At 40.8% G+C, this 18,780-nt stretch overlaps 1 protein-coding gene across 3 annotated transcripts in view; it reads left to right on the forward strand.

Moving 5' to 3' along the window:
• The first annotated feature begins 5,007 nt into the window (after positions 1 to 5,007).
• Positions 5,008 to 18,780, forward strand: part of KCNQ1 (potassium voltage-gated channel subfamily Q member 1) — a 353,917-nt gene continuing 340,144 nt past the window's right edge. For all 3 annotated transcript variants that reach the window (XM_082057566.1, XM_082057567.1, XM_082057568.1), the window contains exon 1: positions 5,008 to 5,489. In XM_082057566.1, coding sequence (XP_081913692.1) covers positions 5,098 to 5,489 — 392 coding nt within the window. In that variant the 5' untranslated portion in view covers positions 5,008 to 5,097. The remainder of the gene's footprint in view (positions 5,490 to 18,780) is intronic.

The raw sequence follows: 18,780 nt of genomic DNA on the forward strand, positions 1-18,780 counted from the left end.
CTGCTACTATCTTCTGCAACGTTTCTTCTCTCTAACAACCAGATTCCCGGGTTTCTTTTTGGTTTTCCAAGTCCTGTTCTTTCTGTAGAGAGTTAATTTGCCACTGAAGGCAGCATTTCAGAACAGATGAAGCTATATTGTCCAGTTTCCAGGAAACTATTTGAGTATATGGTCTGGGGCATACTTTGCCCATCAACCTGCTGTAATCTCTGTAATTCGTAAGGATGAACATGTGCTGTGCCTTTCTGTGCAGCACTTGTCCTAATTACCAGCACAGCACTGTGGTGATTTTGAATGAATGGCAAAGGTGTCACCTTCCTTAGGTTTTTTTACCCTGGTACTTCTTGATGGTGGTACTGCTTTTGTTGACTCAGAGAAAGCATAGACAGCAATGGTTAATAGATGCCTAAATTGCAGGTAGAGCAATGACACAGTAACTGCAGATCTTCCTGATCAAAGAAGCTGAAATAAATTCACTTGAAGTTGAGCTGAACTAACCTGAGGATTCTCCCTAGATGCACGGCTATGTGACCACAAGGTACTAGTGGACAAGGACAAAGTTATTACTGCACTTTATTGGGTTTTTATCTTAATGGTCAGGCTTTTGGGGCATCCTGCTGTTTCAAATGATTTACACTCTCCATATCTGGAGCTCCCGGTAGTGTGCTGCCCAAGTAGTTTGACTAGCAACACCTGTCATCAGGGAAAATCTCCTGGATTTATACATAGGAAGCATGAATATATTCAAGAGCCTGTAACAAAGTTTTTGCTTAATTTTAAAACTTAAAGGTAAGAGGGCATAAAAGCATACCAGTTGTGTATTAATAGAGTGTGATCAATTGAAAAAAAATGTAAATAAGATTACCAAGGTGTGCAATGAAAAACACGTACAGGTACTCAGAAAACTCTTCTTAATGGTAACTTCATGAATGAATGAAAACTTACATATATATCGCCATATCCCCACTGAAATAGCCAAGCCATAGTCTTCCCAGGGTTTAAAAAATTAAGCAAACTATGCTACCTCTTTACAATTTTCTTGCCTCTGCTTTGAATCATAAGGCTGCAGTTTATTTGGTCAATATGTTATTGTTGTGTTTTCAGGCTTTTCTTTGTGTATGAGGTCTAGGTGCTTAGTTGTTTTGCAGCTTTTAATAAGAATATTTCTAAAGTAATTACACATCTCTGTGAACAGAATTTTTTAATTGATATAGAATATTTCAAAAGTTATTGTCATACAGTATATCAACAATCTAGTACTTCAATACTGTGGTGTATTTACCTTCATCATTGGCAGTGTTTTAAAAATGATCTACTGACTGATTAAACTGTGAACTCTCCAGTAAAATGAATGCAACAAAATATTTGCTGTAATTCAAGAAAAATAACTCAAAAAGTAGGACAAAACAATTGTCTTTTCCTTCTTCTGAAAAAAAGTTAACATGTCCCCTACTATAGCTGGGCAGAAATGGAAGGTGGCATTTTAAAAAACAAAACAAGCAAACAAAAGCCATCCCCTAAAGTAATCTAACAGCAAACAAGATTATTTCAGTGCCACCAGAGAACCTGTGCAGCCTGTAATTGCAATGTAAGCATTAAAGACTCACAGAAAACCGAGAACACTCAGATACTTGCTGTTTGTTTGAGTCTTAGTTTCCACAGGGAAGTAATTACATAAAAGATCAAGGTGTCTCTCTATAACTGACTGCACCAATTCCAGCTTATAAACAGCAGTGCTTTAGCAGTATGAGCTTACACAATACTATGGCAGTCACAAAGTGAAAAAATAGCATGTCACGAGCATATCTGGCAGTGCATGCATAATATCAGTCATAATTTGGTACAGGATAACAGAAACACAGCCCCGAGCTGGTACAAACACTTGTGATCTACTATAGCCCGGTGGTGGGATTTTCTGAAATGCTTTACTAGTCGTGCTCCGATTAAATTACTAGAATTGGGAGCTTTACCATCAGCTTCATTGGGGTATTATCATCATACTTCAGTGTTTTATCGTGCCTCATTCCTAGAATACAAATCCTCTTAAAGACATAAAGATTTAAGACAGTACTTGCAAACTGTGAAATAACAATTGCTCATTTTGACACAGTTCTGTAAATACTCAAAGTAGACTAAATTATTATTGTTCTAAGAAACAATTCAGTGTAGCAGTTCCACCTTAATATTTAAAACCTATATCCTCTTTATCCAGCATATTTTCCTACTCTCCTCACTATGAAAGCCTAGCTACCTGGCTCCATAAACATATTCTAATACTCATCTGCCTCCTCTTCCAATTTTGGGCTCTTCCATGTATACACTTTACTTTCTGGATTATTTTCTCTTCTTCTCTCTTCTTCCACTGAAATAATTCTTCTTTTTGTAAAATGAACACGATTAATATCAAGACATGGCTACTTATGAAGGGGAAAAGCAGGAATTGCCACTACCATGTTAAAGTATTCATCTTGAAAATGTTGCAAATTACAATACAATTTTGGTAACTTAATATATATTAAAGATACTTATTCCCTGGATTCTCATCACTATGTAGTCTTCTATTTGATACTTTTATTTAGGTATGCTCTTGTCTTCACCTATGCCGGACAGATGTTTTAGCATTCAGTGACATTAACTAGTTGGGAATGATCTAATAAAATGATTTTTGTTATATAAAATAAATGTCATCCTCCATCAGTAACACATTAAAAATGGATTTTGATTATTTCTCTGACTCCAGGGAAAAGACGTTTAAATATTGCCTAAATGCTAATTTAAAATATTTTAAAATTTAAAATTTCTTTATTTATGATGATTCTTTGGAAGATTTAGCCAATATAGAGGTCTAACCCAAAACCTTATGAAAATACTTCTGACTTGAAAATCAGTTCCATATATTAGGTTATAGAATATATTTGAGACTTTTCTTGTTTCGCAGTGAAAAAATTATTGAAACAAACTTTGGTTGCTTGGAACAGTTTCTCATTGAACACCGAGGATCAAGTTTAGATCTTAACAATTTTCTTGCCTGCTTAGCCACTTAAGTACATAGTATTTCTCTCTCTCTCTCTTTTTTTTTTTTTTTTTTTTTTTAAAGAAAATTGCATAAGTAACACAGAAATTCTGTTTTCTTGGGTTCAGATGTATTGGGTTTTCTATGCTCTGTTTTGTTAATGAAGGGATAAATAACAACAGAAATGCCACAATATTTTTTAAATATTTTGCAAACAGTTTTTGAAGAACAACATAATGTACATGTTAACATACAGCCTCTTGTTTTTGCTAAACTCTGTAAATTATGTTTTCCAGCTGGCTCCAGCATAAGGTCCTGTATAACCTAGACAATATGTTGGTCTTTAAAATAAAGTGGAACACTTACTTAAAGAAGCACATTTGTTAACTTTAATATCAAGACTTTATCAGGCTAGTCCTCAAACAGTGAGCCTTCAAGGGTAGCAATGACATTCTTTCCTTCATTAGTCATTTTTCTTGCAGGCTTATTGCAAGAATGAAAAAATTCTCAAAAGAGAGAAACCTGGCTCTATTTTGACCAGATGCAGGGAAGGTTTCCTTTGAAATTCTGTTTTTATTAAGCTGGTTTGTTATTCCTGCTCTATTGGAGAGGGGAAAAGCCTGGTTAGTATGTTGTTAGTTTAGAAACAACTTTTGCAAATTCTCTTTTTAACACTTCTGGTTTTGTATTCCAAGAAGGAGCCAGATCCTTCACAGGTGTAAATTAGGACTTTCCAAGAGCCTATAGTCTTGTTTGTTTACAGTAGTGTAGGATCCTGCCCAGCTCCCCTATCATATGTGCAGCCTGACATTTGAATGGAACCGCAATTAGCAGGGTTGTTTTTGTTTAACTTTATTTAGCACCTTATCTTCCTGCAACATTCTTGTCTGAGTACCAGTATCAACCATGAACTCAACATAGCTCTTACTAGTTCTGTTCTATTTTGGGGTAGAAGGAAAAAAACCCAGCACTCCAGAGCAAAAAGCACCCTCCTCTTTTGCTCTGGGAACAGAAATTGTTAACTAATTGGTATAACAAAGGCTCTTATTACCATGACAAATCGATTCACACCACAGTTAAGTAAGGAAGTCATAACTGACTCCACTACACAGGAGTTATCCAAGCCCTCAAAATAACCCGTTATTAATGGCCAAACACACACAGCCTTCCACAAAGACAAAATGTTTTTGGTGAGAGACCCAACTTGTAGAGGATGCAAGTCTGCAGAACTGTATATTGTGTACTACAATTTGCCCAATTACTCAGCTATTTGCTCCCTTATGTTACAGTAACACCAGGGACTGCACGGCCTGTTGGCCAGGCAGTTATTATTGTTATTTCTATTAAAAAGAACCTCTTGGAGGATCCCAACTCCAGCAGAGCTCTGCTGCTCCCAGATGCCAAAATTCTGCAGAAAGAGACAGAGCAGCAGGCCCTGAAGGCTCTGGTGGTCCTAAATCTGAGGTGTGCCCCAGGAGCTCAAGCCACAGACAGGCCACAGGCCTGGGAAACACTTGCTGAAGCACTTAGTCCCCAGAGGTGCTGAGCAGGCTGAGAAGGTGGGAAAACCTGCTAGGCACCTGAGGAACTGGCAGGCTCCTTCCTGGCCCCTACCCCATCACCAGCACGCTGAGCCTCGCAAAGGCAAAAGGCCACCTCTGCGCAGCCACATTGGTGACAAGGGAACAGGTGGAAACGCTCGAGGTCAGCAAGGAGGAGGGTGGCCTGACATGGAGAGGGGGCCAAGGCTCCAGCTGGGTCTCGCTGCCCGCCTCGTGTTCTCCGGGTCCCATGGGCGGGGTCCTGCAGCAGGTGCGGCTGAGGGGACACCCGGGCTCCCTCGCTGAGGCAGCGCCGCTCCCGCCGCGCATCTCGTCGCAGCGCATCGCCTCCCGCTGGGCGGCACCGGGACTGCGGGCCGGGCCGGGCCCGCCCCCGCCGCGGCTTCCCCTCACCTTTCCCGGCCGGAGCCGCCCCCGAGGGGGCCAGGCCAGCGGCGGCGGGAGAGGGCGCCCGGCACCGGTCCGCAGCTCCCCGGGGCAGCGCAGCCCTGACACCGCCGCGCCGCCCGAGCTGCCCCAGCCATGTCCTCCAGCTCCCCCCCGGGCGAGCAGAAGAGCCGGAGCCTGGGTCGGCTGTCGCTGCCCAGGAAGGGCAGTTTGACGCTCAGCAAGAAGCCCTCGGCGCTGGAGCTGGCCGAGAACACCCCCAACGCCCACTACGCCCCGCTCTCCGACGCCCAGGGCGGGCAGCCGCCGGCGGGCAGCGCCCCGCAGCCGGAGCGGCCGCAGCGCCTCAAGAACGAGGTGGTGCTGGTGAACGCCGACTGCCCGCGGCCCCCCGTCAGCCTCGACCCCCGCTTCTCCATCTATAGCCTCCGCAAGCCCCTGCTGAGCCGCAGCCACGTCCAGGGCAGGGTCTACAACTTCTTGGAGCGGCCCACGGGCTGGAAGTGCTTCGTGTACCACTTCACCGTGTGAGTACCCGCCCCGCTCCCCGCCGGGCCCACCTGCTCCGCGCCGGGCTCCCGTTACAGCGGCTTGTCCCGTCCCTGCCCGCGCCGAGCCGCGGCTGCCCGGAGCGGGGAAGCCGTCTCCCGGTGCAGCCATCGGTGCGAGGGGCTCTCGGGGCAGCGCCTCACGCCTGCCGGCTGGCCCTGAGCGGGGAGGTGGCGGCCCCGAGCGCCGCCGTGTCCCCCTCCTCTCACGGGGCTCGTCCTCGCAGCGAAGGCGGGAGAGCGGCAGCCCCGGACCTGCCCTCGGTCGCGGTGCTTTCCGGACCAGCCCTGTGCTCAAGGCTTGAACACCTTGCAGATACAGTCTTCTGAAACGCCTTTTTTTTTTTTTCTTTTTTAACATATATAGATTCCCCCCCGCCCTTCTGTCAGGTGTGAAGCAAAACAAAAATCTCACACTCCAGGGAAAAGTTTCTCTTATTTTAAACGGAAATGCTGTATTTCAGTTCAGGAGCTCTCAAGTATATACATCAGGTAGAACAGGAGCTGCCTTCAGGCAATTTTCTTGAGAAAGTAATCATGGGAGTTGAAATAAATTCTTAATTCTGAGTGTGGAAATTAAGCACTTAACAGTGTCATCCATTGTTTAGTAATTTTTAATGCAGTGACTCCCGATTTTCTAGCTGTCTGCACAGCACCTGCTTCTGACTGAGTAGATGTGTTATCAGTGTTGCAGCCCTGTTGGAAGAGGATGAGAGACAGGTGATGCTCCTTTTTCTTGCCTCTTTTATTGCCCTCTGCTTAACTCCTTGTCTGATGGGGTTCAAACGCTATTGCTGATATTTTGAGACAGGAAGGAGGACAACAATGTTTGGAGGATGCCAAAGCTGCTTCAGTGCAGGCAAGTTGAAAACTGCTTTGGGTGTAACAGTATGGAGCACAGCATCCACCCTGACCCAGTGCATGGTAGGTCTGTGGTGTATGAGGATCTTAACAAGTGCCTCCCTCAGAAATCAGCGCTTTTCAGTCGAGTTGTTAGAAAGGCTTGCATGACCCTTGAGCAGTTTGAATATGACAAATGTAGGTAACAAGGTCAGGCGGAATTGTGGTGTCTGTTTATTATATGCATGTGCAAACACATATGTCTGTATATGTAATAACATATACGCTTATTACAACAACTAGAGTTAAAGACATTTTGTGATAAAAATCCTAAGACAAAATACTTTGTTAAAAATACTATCTGATTTTAAATTCTAATTCTAAACAACTGTTACTCTAAGTCAGTTCAGGATTGCATGCTGATATTCCACATTTGAGGAGTCTTTAGGTAGTCAGGTAAGTGGTACGCACTCTATTTTAGTGGGGGGAAAGCAGCTGTCATCTCAAATGTATTTAACTGGGAAATGACTGTGTGCAGCTGCTGAGATAATTGTGGGCTCCATTCTCTTTAGCATTATGATAGTGCCATTAGATGACAAAACAGCTAATGGCCATAATGATCAAGTGTCTAATAGTTGTGATTGCACAATGTAGAACACTTTCAGGAACAGGAGGGTTTTTTTTCCTCTAAAACGGAGTTTTAGGCAGCCATCTTTTATGGTTTCTGACCTCTCTCGGGTGTCTCAAATTATGTATATAAAGGACAGTAAATAATGTTCAATATCTTAACTAATCTTCTCTAAACCTTAACGGCGGCTCTAGGAAAATCCTTAAAAATAACTGTGAGATCCCTTTACCTACCTAAGATTCTAGCCTGAATTTTAACTTTTTTTCCCCCCAATATATATGTGAACTCATAGCCTGTCTCTCCCCCCGATACACACTTATCCATGGTGTGTTAGTCCTGGCGTTTCCCCTCTTTTTAGAAGAGCTCTTCTGATGCAATGGTGAATGATAGTGGCAGTGAATATTCTCAAGCCTCTTACTATGCATTGTGTAAATTCCTTCTCTTAAGACACTGAAGAGACAGAAAAGGCTACTAACACTCTGCTATGACTCTTGCAAGCCAATCTGCAAATACCATCTGTGTATTTTTAGGCAGCCTCACTCTAATTTCCACCAGCAGAGGGAACTGAGTCTGTACTGTCCTCAGCCATCCCAGCTTCTTATTTCTCTGGTAGATAAGCCTGCACTCTTTGTGCCTGTTAAAAAATGTTTCAGGTTACTGATCTTTGGTCCATATTTCTCCAACTCTCTTGCTTACTGAGCTCCCAAAGCAACTTCCTGGGATGCTTGCTTTCTGCTGCACCAAGGAATGCACTTCTTGAGTACAGCCCCTGCCAGCCAGATGCTGAGTTTTGGTTGATTAATAGTTGCTAGAAACCGGGAGTTTGTTACTAAAATCAACTGACAAAGCAGACAGTTTGATCCAGAGAAGCTGTTGTCTCTCAGTCTCTACTCTGGAGAAGGCATGGGACCTGATTTTTTGCAGGTGTTTTGGCAAGCATTTGGTTGCAAGTGAACTGCAGAGCTAGAAAGGACTGGAGTTGTAAGACCCTTCCCCCACCGTCATGCTTGCAGTTCTCTCCATCGAGAGGAAGTAATTTGATTATTTTGCTGTCAGCGTGCAGACATGCATAGAGAGCTAAGCTGGGTTTTACCTTGTGGTGTGCAAGGACCCTGATAGTTGTCTTTCCTACCAAAGTGAGCTTAAGAGACCAATCTTATTTGCCTGTTGCCTTTTTGCGACTCCCTCTTCTGCCTCCCTCCTGCTTTATTGGGGATTTCAGCTGCCAGGGAGGTCTCGGTCACTATCTTAAAGGTTTGGAGGGGAAAGGAAAGGGAACAGGAGTGGCGTTAAATCAGGGAAGGCATGAAGACTGAAGCTGAGTAGAGGTCCTGGCCAAGATCTAGCCCAAAGATGTGAGCAAGGAGCACTGCAGGCTTCTTAGTTTTCTATCTATTGCACTGCTCTATGTTGTGTGGGGTGTATGGCTGTGTTCTTAATTATATGCTGAGATGATTAATTTAGAAGCAACTCCTGTAATAGTAAATGTAACTTGTTCTGGACCTGTATCTCTGGCTGGTTGTTTAAACAGTGTTTATCAAGCGATAAGAGCTACATCTACTGATTGCTTGTCACACCCTTTTCCTGCTCAGGAATCTCAGTCAGTGGTATCTAGAATACTAACAGCCAAGAACTGATATTCCAAACTGATTTTCCTCAGCTTTGTATTATAATGTTTAGAAAAGGGAAGTTGAGCACTAAGCTTTAATCTACAGATTCTATGTTGCTATGCTTGTTTCATATTGTTTAGATTGCTATATGTTTTGGTGTGCAGCAAAGCCCCTTGTGTACCCTCTGATCTATTGGATGGAATCTGATTATCTACCTTGTACAGCAATGGAGGGCTGCTGTACTAGGTCAGGCCAGTGACCTATTTATGCTTCTGAATTGTTATTTCTTTCAAAAAGTAGCTGAAATACCTGTTTTCCAAGACGAAAAATGTATATTCTTTCCCTCTTGCTGATGTTTTTAGTCTTCCAGAATAATTTGATATCACAGTTGCCGATAAATCAGTTGAACTCTGTAGAGGTCTCTTCTGAGAGGTGCCTTCATTTGCTCAGACCAAACAGCAGAAACATCTCAAGTGAGCAGAATAAGAAATGAGTTATTATACCTCTTTTATACTAGATTTTTATAGGCTGTGGAAATAGTCTTTGTGGGGAGAAGGGAGGGAGAATTGGCTAATACTTTACCAGTCAAAAAAACTGCCTTAAAACTTCTAGTGGAAATGACGGAAAGTTTTATTTCAGCAACATGACTTGATATGATGCTGTATTAAATTTAATTTAAATATATGAAGTATATAGTATACATACACTTAATTCTAACAGTGCGAGTAAATTGTGCTTGATAGCTGAAGATGTACAATGCGTGGCTTCTGCAAGCACAACTGGTGGTTGCTTGGAGACTTCAATTTTGCAATAAAGAGCTTGTCCTGTGGTATGGCTGCATTTATGCCAAGGTTATGCTGGAGCCACCAAACCCCCTTGGCTGTCAGAGGTAGGAAATGACTGAGTGCCTCTGTTCTCAATGACCTTGGGAGCTAGGGCATCTTATCGCACTTATCATACTAGTGCACCTTGGGATAGTGGCTTTGAGAGGTGAAATGTTCTGTGCCCTTAATGAATCAAGTTTTCAGGCAATGTGAAGAAACAAAAGAAGCTTAAATGCTGTCCTTATAATGGCCTGAAGTCCCGAGACTCTCTCCCAGTGTTGGAAATGACTATAAAGAATAAGTGAAGTCTTCAGATATTTTCGAAAATCATTTTAGATTTAAGTGCATGAGGGAAGAGCTTCTTCTCACTCTTCTAAGTAATTTAAAGTAAAACATCTCAAAATGTGCCTGATTAAACTTAAGTTGTGAGCTTTCTGGTGATTTCTCTTGTTCTCAGTATTGCAAATGGTGGCTTCTGGCAACGTACGCTGCGTGTTGACTCCCACGTTCCTTGTGTTGGCCATTACCAGAGGGAGCAATTTGGAAACCAGTGGACCATTGGTTTGTTCTGGTATGGCAGCTCTCCTTTGTTGCCATGCAAAATAATCAGTTTCTATCTTATCATTGCATGTGTGTACCTGGTTCAATTTACTTTGCTTTTGTATGTGTTTGGTTTAATCAGCAATGGTTGTCATTGAGCTTGTTCGAATCCCAAGATGTTTATATAAGCTTGGACTGGCTGATGGTTAAGATTTGGGAGACTGGTCTCTAGAAGCAGGCAAACTCTCAGAAGCGTGGCTCAATGTGTACGCATGCAAAGATAAGAAGCAAGGGTAGATAGAATATTCCAGTTGCATGTGTATCAGGACTTACAGTAATCAATTATTAAAGGCAATGCAGTGTTTACATAGTACTGTGAGGAAGAAGCACAGCTTAAAATCCTATTTTTGTCATGTTTCCAAATGTACTGCAAACATGCTTCCAAACCTACTGGATCATACTCAGTGTATAAACTGTTGAGGAGAGAAAAAGACCCATGAAATAATTAGCGTGCGCATGTGCTCACACATGACTGTAAGTTTTCTTTCAGACTGAGTGAACTGAGTGAAAGGAGGGTCAACACATACAAAGTAGTAAGTTTTGGACACACACACTGGGATGTTTAGAGATTTTTGTGGCTTAGAGTCAGACTTTCAGGTTATTACTTCTATTTTGGAGGATTTAAATGTCGTTTTTAAAATAAGCATGACTTTTTGAAGTGGGAGAAAAGAAAAATAATTTTATCACAGTCATGTACTTTCTGCTTCAGTCAGTTGCAGGAAGACCCACGTTTATATTTTTTTGTTTTGTTGAGACAGAAGTAGTTTAGCTGACGTCAAGTTGGCCCCCCGTTTTGGCATGTTTGAGAGAGAGATTGTGCTTGTCATGTAGAGGCTGATGTGAAAAAATGTTTGTTTTATTTCCATATGACTTTTGTCTATGAGCTCCTGTTGCTTGCAGTCAGCATTTAGTACTTATTTGTATTTCTGGAGCATGGTACTGCCATACCTTTATGCTAGATACAATTGTAATAATTAAAATCTGCCACTTTGTCACGGTTTTCAAGAGCATGATGTGCTATAGCAGTGCTGTGGTTTATATAGATCTTTCAGGTCTCACACCTGCTCGAGGACTACAATTGGGAAAAATTAAGTGAAAACAAGGTGATATTTTCAGCTTCCCCCACCGGCCCACCCTGGCCCTACTCCACAGTCCAGCATTTTAATTTGCAGCAGAGGGAACATCTTCACAACCTAGCACTCCGTATCCTACAATATGCCTCATAACACTTTTATGTGAGACAAAAAGGGATTGGAAGCAAACTTTACACATTCCCAGAGAAGAGAGACCTTTTGCCTGTCTTATTATCGCAGCTGGTCATACATCTAAGACAGTGTGCTAATGCTTAGGAGTTGCTGTTGCAGGGACAGCCCTGTTTGCTCATTAGCCAGATGTTAAAGTTTTGACTCTTGGCAGATTTTGGATACAGGTGAGTTGGAGAAGTGACGTAAAGGTTTTGCTGCCCCCCTTCCCTGGTGCATGCCACTGTGCAGCCCCTTAGCTACAATATTGCGTGAAGGTGATTCTCTGAGACTTGTGTGATCGAGATAGTGTTTGGGTTGGCCAGTATGCAGCTTTCCACTCTCGCCTTGTGCTGTGTGTTCAATCTGTGACTTGACAGAAGTTTCATTTTTGCTGAGGGCTGTCGGGCTGTCCCACGCCTGATACCAGTGCAAGTCTGTGCCAGGAAGACCTCAGGAGTAACAGCCTGGTTACAGGTCAGGAGGGGTCCCCATTTCTCTCTCCCAGTGGGACAGTGGAAGTTCTCAGGATAAGAGGTGCGGATCCTAATAACTGCATAATTGACTACAAATGAAAAAAAAAAAAAAAATCCAAGTTTACTTTGTAATTGACTGTCATCAGAAGGAAAAACAATATTGGAAACCAGATCCTTTCAATGTCAACCACTAGTAGTTAATGCCTGGAAGTCACTTTGACTGGATTACCATCTTTGTATTAAATGATTGCATTAAGTGATTGCTGCAGGAAAATTATTGTGGAAGCATATTTTGATTGTTGAAGGGAAAGGAAGGTGGAAAGCTAAGTATCTTCTAATTAAAATACTTTTTGAAGGCACACAGTATGTTTAGCAATAATTAGAAAAAAATGATTTCTGTTCTGATATGCATAGCATGATATGGTCAGCTACTTGAAAAAAAACTTGTCTTGACCTGCGGTCCACAGGCAGAGAAGCTGTTTTCGGGAAGGGAGTTGTGTGGGGCAAAAAAAGACTTTGTAATTGTAGTGATGTTTAAGTTTTTGAATAACTGACAGAAGCAGAAAGCTGTAAACTTCTGAGTGCTAATGATCCACTGAGTGGAGTGGAGAAACAACTCCGTGGAATGCACACATAAAAATTATAACTATATAAAATTTTGGCAAGATTTTCTGGAGGTAAGCCTTTTCTCTTCCTGTCATCTTTCCAGTATAACTTTTCGAGTCCTCTGATGTCTGCTTTCCTCCAGGAAAAGAATTATTCTACTTTTAGAAGTTGCACATGAATGATCTTAGGAAAACCAGTAGGTGCAGTGTTCACATTTCCATATATCTGTCAAATGGTTGGTTGGGCAATTCTGGCACGCTGCCTTGCCCTGGCTTTTCACGTGCCAGGCAAAAAACGTGCAAGGCTGTGTAGATAGGCCTCTTTTAAAACTTTCATTGCGGCTGAATCACGGCTAGAGTTGAGATTCAGTTGCAGTGAACTAATTAGGCTGAGCTCCAAATGTCTGAGCACTGGATGTATTACAAACAACAATGCCAACATATGCTGTAGGGAACTATGCACAGGCACAGATCTTTGCTGACTTTAAACTTGGCAGTACCTCATTAATTTTGTGTGTTAATAGATTGTTTAATGTGCATTAGTGGCTGAACAAAAAAGCTGTGAACTCTTGCTCGTTCAGTTCCAGATGGAAAATAGGGTCTTGTTGGGGGCAAGGTGTTTTCTGCCTGACACCAAGAGGTCCAACACAAGTTTCAAATGTGCTGGAAAGTTGCCAGGTGCAAATAAGCCTGATGGATAGACTGACTTACAGAAGAAGAATGTGTAAATTAGTGAATTTTAAGGTAAGGTACTAGCTCTCCTCATACGGTCATGCTTCATCTGGCATAATCGCCTGTGAGAACCATTATAATACCAGCAGTAATAATGGGAGAGTACATATATTACAAGCTTCTACTATGGTAGTAGCTACTGTATTTTACCTCCTACCAGAAAGATATATATGTGTGTGTGTTTTGTTTGTTTGTTTGTTTTTTTAAATAAGAGGAGGAATGTTCAATGCTTTACGAGTCAAACTTAATTTTATGTATGTTTTTAGCAGTGATTTTTTTGTTTGTTTGTTTTTAAATAAGAAATTCTAAATCTACCCTAAATCAAGTAGTTTTTTTGACCAACAGCTTGTGCACACCTGGAGGACGAGAGGTCCTTGTTATGAACTTTTGCCTTGTCTGGCATGATCAGTTTTTGAGGACACATGAATTTTTGTCTTTGTCTTTTTCCCATGAATGGTACAGAATAGTAAAGTAACAGCTGTGTTCAAGTTGCTGTAAGAATTTGCACACAGTGGAAATCAGGGCCTGGGTTAATGTGTGGGTATAGTGTAAGTACTTTTTTTTTTGTTTTAACAACAAAACTGAAACAAACAGAAAACAATGACAATAAACCTCACAAAAACCAAATTTCTTAAATGACAGTTAAGACCTCTAACACCCACACTTTACAACAGAAAACTTAGAATCCAGAAAAAATTACATTAAAAAATGGGCAGGCATTGAGGAAGCCAATGACTTCTTAACGCTTAGGACAACCACTATGACAAAAGCAAGTTTTTACTCTGAACTGCCTTAACGTTTTCCCGAAACTGGATGAATCCTTTTGGAATTTAAGAGAAGCATGTGTCTATGTGTGGGACTTCATGCAAGAAATACAAAAAGCGCTAAAGCTGCAGCCTTTTGAATTTTATCCTTTTGAAAGCTATAACTACCAAAAATAGAAAATTATACTGCATATCATTAGGTTGCCTTTAGGTATTCCTAGCATTGTGCCTAGAGTGGGTCTTTCTAGTTTTTCTCATATGTTGTTCACAATCAATTTGATATTTTAATATTTTAAGAAAAATGTTAGCCAAAGCCGAAATAAACCTAGGACAAGGTTTCTGCATCTTTTAAAGTTTCTTCTGCTTCTGCAAATATTGATCCTGATCTTTGAATTTCATATTAAAGTTTTCAGTAGGAGCATAAATCTCATATGTGTTTTGCCAATGCAAATGGACTTAGGATATGTCAATTGACAATAAAATTTTGTCATATTTGTAATAGAAAACTGAAAGGTTTTACTCCTAAGTAAATATTTTGTTATAAATATTGGCTAGTGCCTACTTCAAATGAGAAATGTATCATTCTTAGTGAAGTAAGATCTTGAAATAGTAGAAAATCTGTATCTTTGTTTATCCTAACAGGTTGTGCTCTTGTTTACCATCTATTAGCTTTACTCTAACACACCGTGAATAAAATAGAGCATACCTCTTCTCTTGCAATAATAGAAAGTGTAATAAAATCATTCAATCATTTCAGTTGGAAGAAACCCTTGGGTTCATCAAGTCCAACCGTAACCTAACTCTAGCACTAAAACGTGTCCCTAAGAACCTTGTCTTTTAAACCTTTTAAACCTTTTAAACACCTCCAGGGATGGTGACTCCACCATCATTGGCTTCCCTGGGCAGCCTGTTCCAATGCCTGACAAACCTTTCCAGGAAGAATTTTTTCCTAATATCCAATCTAAACATCCCCTGGTGCAACTTGAGGCCATTTTCTCTTGTCCTATCACTTGTTACTTGGGAGAAGAGACCAACACCCTCCATGGTACAAGCTCCTTTCAGGTAGTTGTAGACAGCGATAAGATCTCTCCTCAGCCTCCTTTTCTCCAGGCTGAACAGCCCCAGGTCCCTCAGCTGCTTCTCATCAGACTTGTGCTCCAGGCCCTTTACCAGCTTTGTCACCCTCCTCTGCACTCTCTATAGTATTTCAATGTTCTTATGATGTGGGGCCCAAAACAGAACAAAGTATTCAACATTTGTTCAAGTAATGTCTGTTCTGATTCTGCAAGTAATGATCGTCATGTGTTTAACTTAACTATATAAGTAGATATTTGCTTTCCAGTGGGAGCACCTAGTAAAAATAAAAGGTAAGGACCAAGTAGTAAAGACAAAAATTTGTATATATATCTCCAAAATTAGGCCAATTAAAATTACTTGCCAGACATTGTTCACAGGATGTGTAGAACTCAGCTAAACTTATTTTATTTAAAATAAGTTGTTTTTTTTTTTTTTTCTGGTGCTAATTCTGTATGATCTTTTAACTTTGTCCATATGGCTGTTGTCTCTTGCCTGCAGTAAATATGTTAAATTATGTAATACATATACACAGATTTTTCACGATCTCACCTGTAGTTTTTTTTGGTAGATATCTAAAAATAAATGGTCCTACTCTGTCCTACTGGCATGTGTTCTACACTGGGCAAGAACACAGATTTGTCCCCTCTGTTTAGAGCAGAGTGGTCACACTTGCAATTTGCTGCTCACTGTCAGGCAGCGCTCTTGACTGGGCACAGAGGGTTGCGCTGGCTTGGACGTGTATAACTCCACTGTTCAGAAGTCACTCGTTTCCTCTGCAAATGTAGACCCTGAAGTCTTGGGGATACATTTAACTTTTTTTTTTTTTTAACTTTCAACAATATTTTTTCATTGCAATGTTAATATATAATTTTATATGAATTGGATATGGAAGAAAATTGAGTCACAGTTTGAGAACAGAATATAAATCATCCACCAGGTTACTTCCCTGGCTTCTCTTCAAAGACACCAGGTTTAATAGCAGAGGCATTGTACTGGTGGCAAAGATTATAGAGCCCTTGCTCATCCCTAGTACAACAAAGGCTGCAGTCTTTGTAGTGAAAGTGTCTTCCTTCTGCTCAGTAAGGAATTATAATACCTTCAAAGTATCTGTTCCTGCAGCAGCTATCCCCTTCCCAGCAAAACTGTGTTGTCTGAAAATGGGTTGGAATTGGTTGGGCTATTCTTTTTCGTAATAACCCTTGAGAGCACCACAGTCCAGCTAAGAGCTGAAGTAAAGGTGCCCCATCTCTTGTAAGGATGTTGACAAGTAGAGCAAAGGAGAATGCATACAGGAAACAGCTGCTGCTGCTAATCTCATGCTTACAGCCTTCAAATGTCTCTGCACAATTATCTGTGCAAGGCAATGGAGATGGGGGACAGAGACAAGAAAAAAGATCTTCCATCCTGTGGCCTCAAAATAAGAGAACACCCTGTGCGGATTGTGTTAAGAATCAGCAGTGTATGTATTCTGTAGAATGAAGACTATCTGTCCTTTACAAACTTCAGCAAATACTTAGTATTTTTTTCCTAATATTTGTCCTAAGTAGATCTAGTTGAGGTTATTTGATCTGGTTTTCTCTCCTGTCTTAGAAGACGCTGAAATGCAGTCAAACGTGACAATGAGCAAATAAATAAATGTGCATGGCTTTATCCATACTGTGAGTAAACTTCATATGATTGTATGCTGTTATCTTATCTGTGGCCCAGAAAGTATTGATAATGGATTAGCTCAGCACTTCACACAAAACAAACCTGCTCACTTGATGTTTTCTGTGTCAAGAGGTCATCCAGCTTCCTAGCGCTAAACAGAGCTCCCTCTTTTGACAGTATGTAAAGCACAGCAGGCATAGACATCTATCTTACGCAGCCATGGTAGCTGTATGCCTTTGTAGTTCTGTTCATTTGAGACGCTTCTTTGTAGCTTTTATTTACTATTATGTTGTGATCTTATTTGGACAACTATATATTTAAACTGTAAAAAATGAGAAAAAATATTCAAGAATGAGGGAGAAAACAAGGCTTTCCAATTCTGCAGGTTTTGCAGTAAATGCAAGGCCGTAGCTGTACTTGGTTAATGCTAGGCCTTCTTGGGCATGTGAATTGCTTGTTGCACTCTGATTGTAAAACCAGGTTATCTCTTGATGACTTCTGTGACAGGGTTTTTTTTTTTTTGTGTGGCTTTAATATGGAACATATATTCATCAAGTCTTACAGTAAAGTGAAATTGAGAAATTCATCATACTGAAAATGTGTTGTACTATGAAAAGAACATAATGTTAGAAATTTTCAATAGAGAGTACCTGCAAGAGTAAAGGGACAGTAGCGTATATATTTTATATAAAATACTGTCAATAATATTCAAGCAGGTTTTGATACTAGCCATTAGTGTCCACTGAGGTAGACTCCTTTTTTGGAGGAAACTTTTATATCAAATGCCTTTCTCTTCAGACAGCATTCTTTTCAGGAAAAATGCATGTGGTTTCTGTTTGTTGTTATTGAAATAAGTATGCAAAGTGGATGTGATTCTTCTCTTGAAGGATTCTGTGAGAAACTAGCAAGTAATCAAACTATTTCTAAGCACTTGGAGGAAATCAATCTCTTAGTTTATATGTCATATGTTAGGGGTCAACATGGATTGGTCAAAATACAATAATCTGTCAATTTAATTTCAGACTGTGATGGAGTAAAAAGGTTTGTGGCTAGAGGAAACCCAAATGTTGTCATATGTATAATTTATCAGATTCTTGATACTTCCCTTGTTTACTTATTAACATGGTTTGTTGATGAAATTGGTGCTCTGTGGATAGGAAATGGAAATTGTGAGTACTGTATTTCAGCAAAGGTGTAGAGCAACTGAAAAAAACCCACATGTCTGAGGGAGAATAAGAGCTGTCCAAGGACTAGAAAACATGATATTGTGATCTGAGGAACAATAGCTTAGCATAAACAACAGTGGAAGAGTAGAAGGTGGATAACTTGAAGTCTTCAAAAAAAAAAAAAAGACTGCCTTAGATAGGAGGGACAAGATCTTCATATTCATATGAATTAGTAATGATTTTAGCAGCATACTCTGAATTTCTCTTTTTGCATGGGAGGGATAATGGAGCAATGAGCTGCATTGCCTGGAAAGGCTGTAGAATCTCCTCCCTGCAAGGCTTTAAGTACAGGCCAGATGAATATTTTTCAGGGTTCACCTAGGTGTTTTTGATTTTGCTGCGGGACAGCTGTCCAGGATTCTGCACTCACACTGCAAAATTAATACCCCATTTTCCCAAAAATAAGACAGGGTCTTGTATTAATTTTTACTGCAAAACTTATTACTTTTTTACATGTATAGCTGCCTGGGCACTATTTAAATTGACTTTTTTAATGAACTGTAACTAGGGCTTATTTTGAGCATCCTCAAAATCGTGAATAATCATGTCAGGGCTTATTTTTGGAGTAGGTCTTATTTTTGGGGAAACAGGATATGTGTAGATCCTGAGAGCTGGGCAATTTTTTAACATTGAAGCACTTGAATTCTCCTGCATTTGGTGTGTGTGTGTTTGAGGTGGAGGGCTGGTGCCCTTTCTGTCCCCAGCCTTTCTGTTTCTTTCCCTGAAGTACCTTTGTTCCTTTCATGTTATAATAGTTCAATCCAAAACATGCTGTGAGTTTTTTGAGAACAGGTTTGTAAAATACACCTTCTCTGCTGTTGATGGCATCCCTGCAGGTAATCTTCTGGCCTTTGTGCTACCTGTGATGGCCGGATTTCTTTGACTCTGGGGGCTTTGGCTGGATGGATACACAAAGGCTGTGTGCTGTTTAAGTGCTTCCTCTACTGATCATTCCAATGTGATTACAGCAAGACGGAGTCAAATTTTAAGACTTCTC

This window comes from Streptopelia decaocto (genome assembly GCF_964273445.1).
Source record: "Streptopelia decaocto genome assembly, chromosome: 7".
In the NCBI taxonomy this organism is placed as follows: Eukaryota; Metazoa; Chordata; class Aves; order Columbiformes; family Columbidae; genus Streptopelia; species Streptopelia decaocto.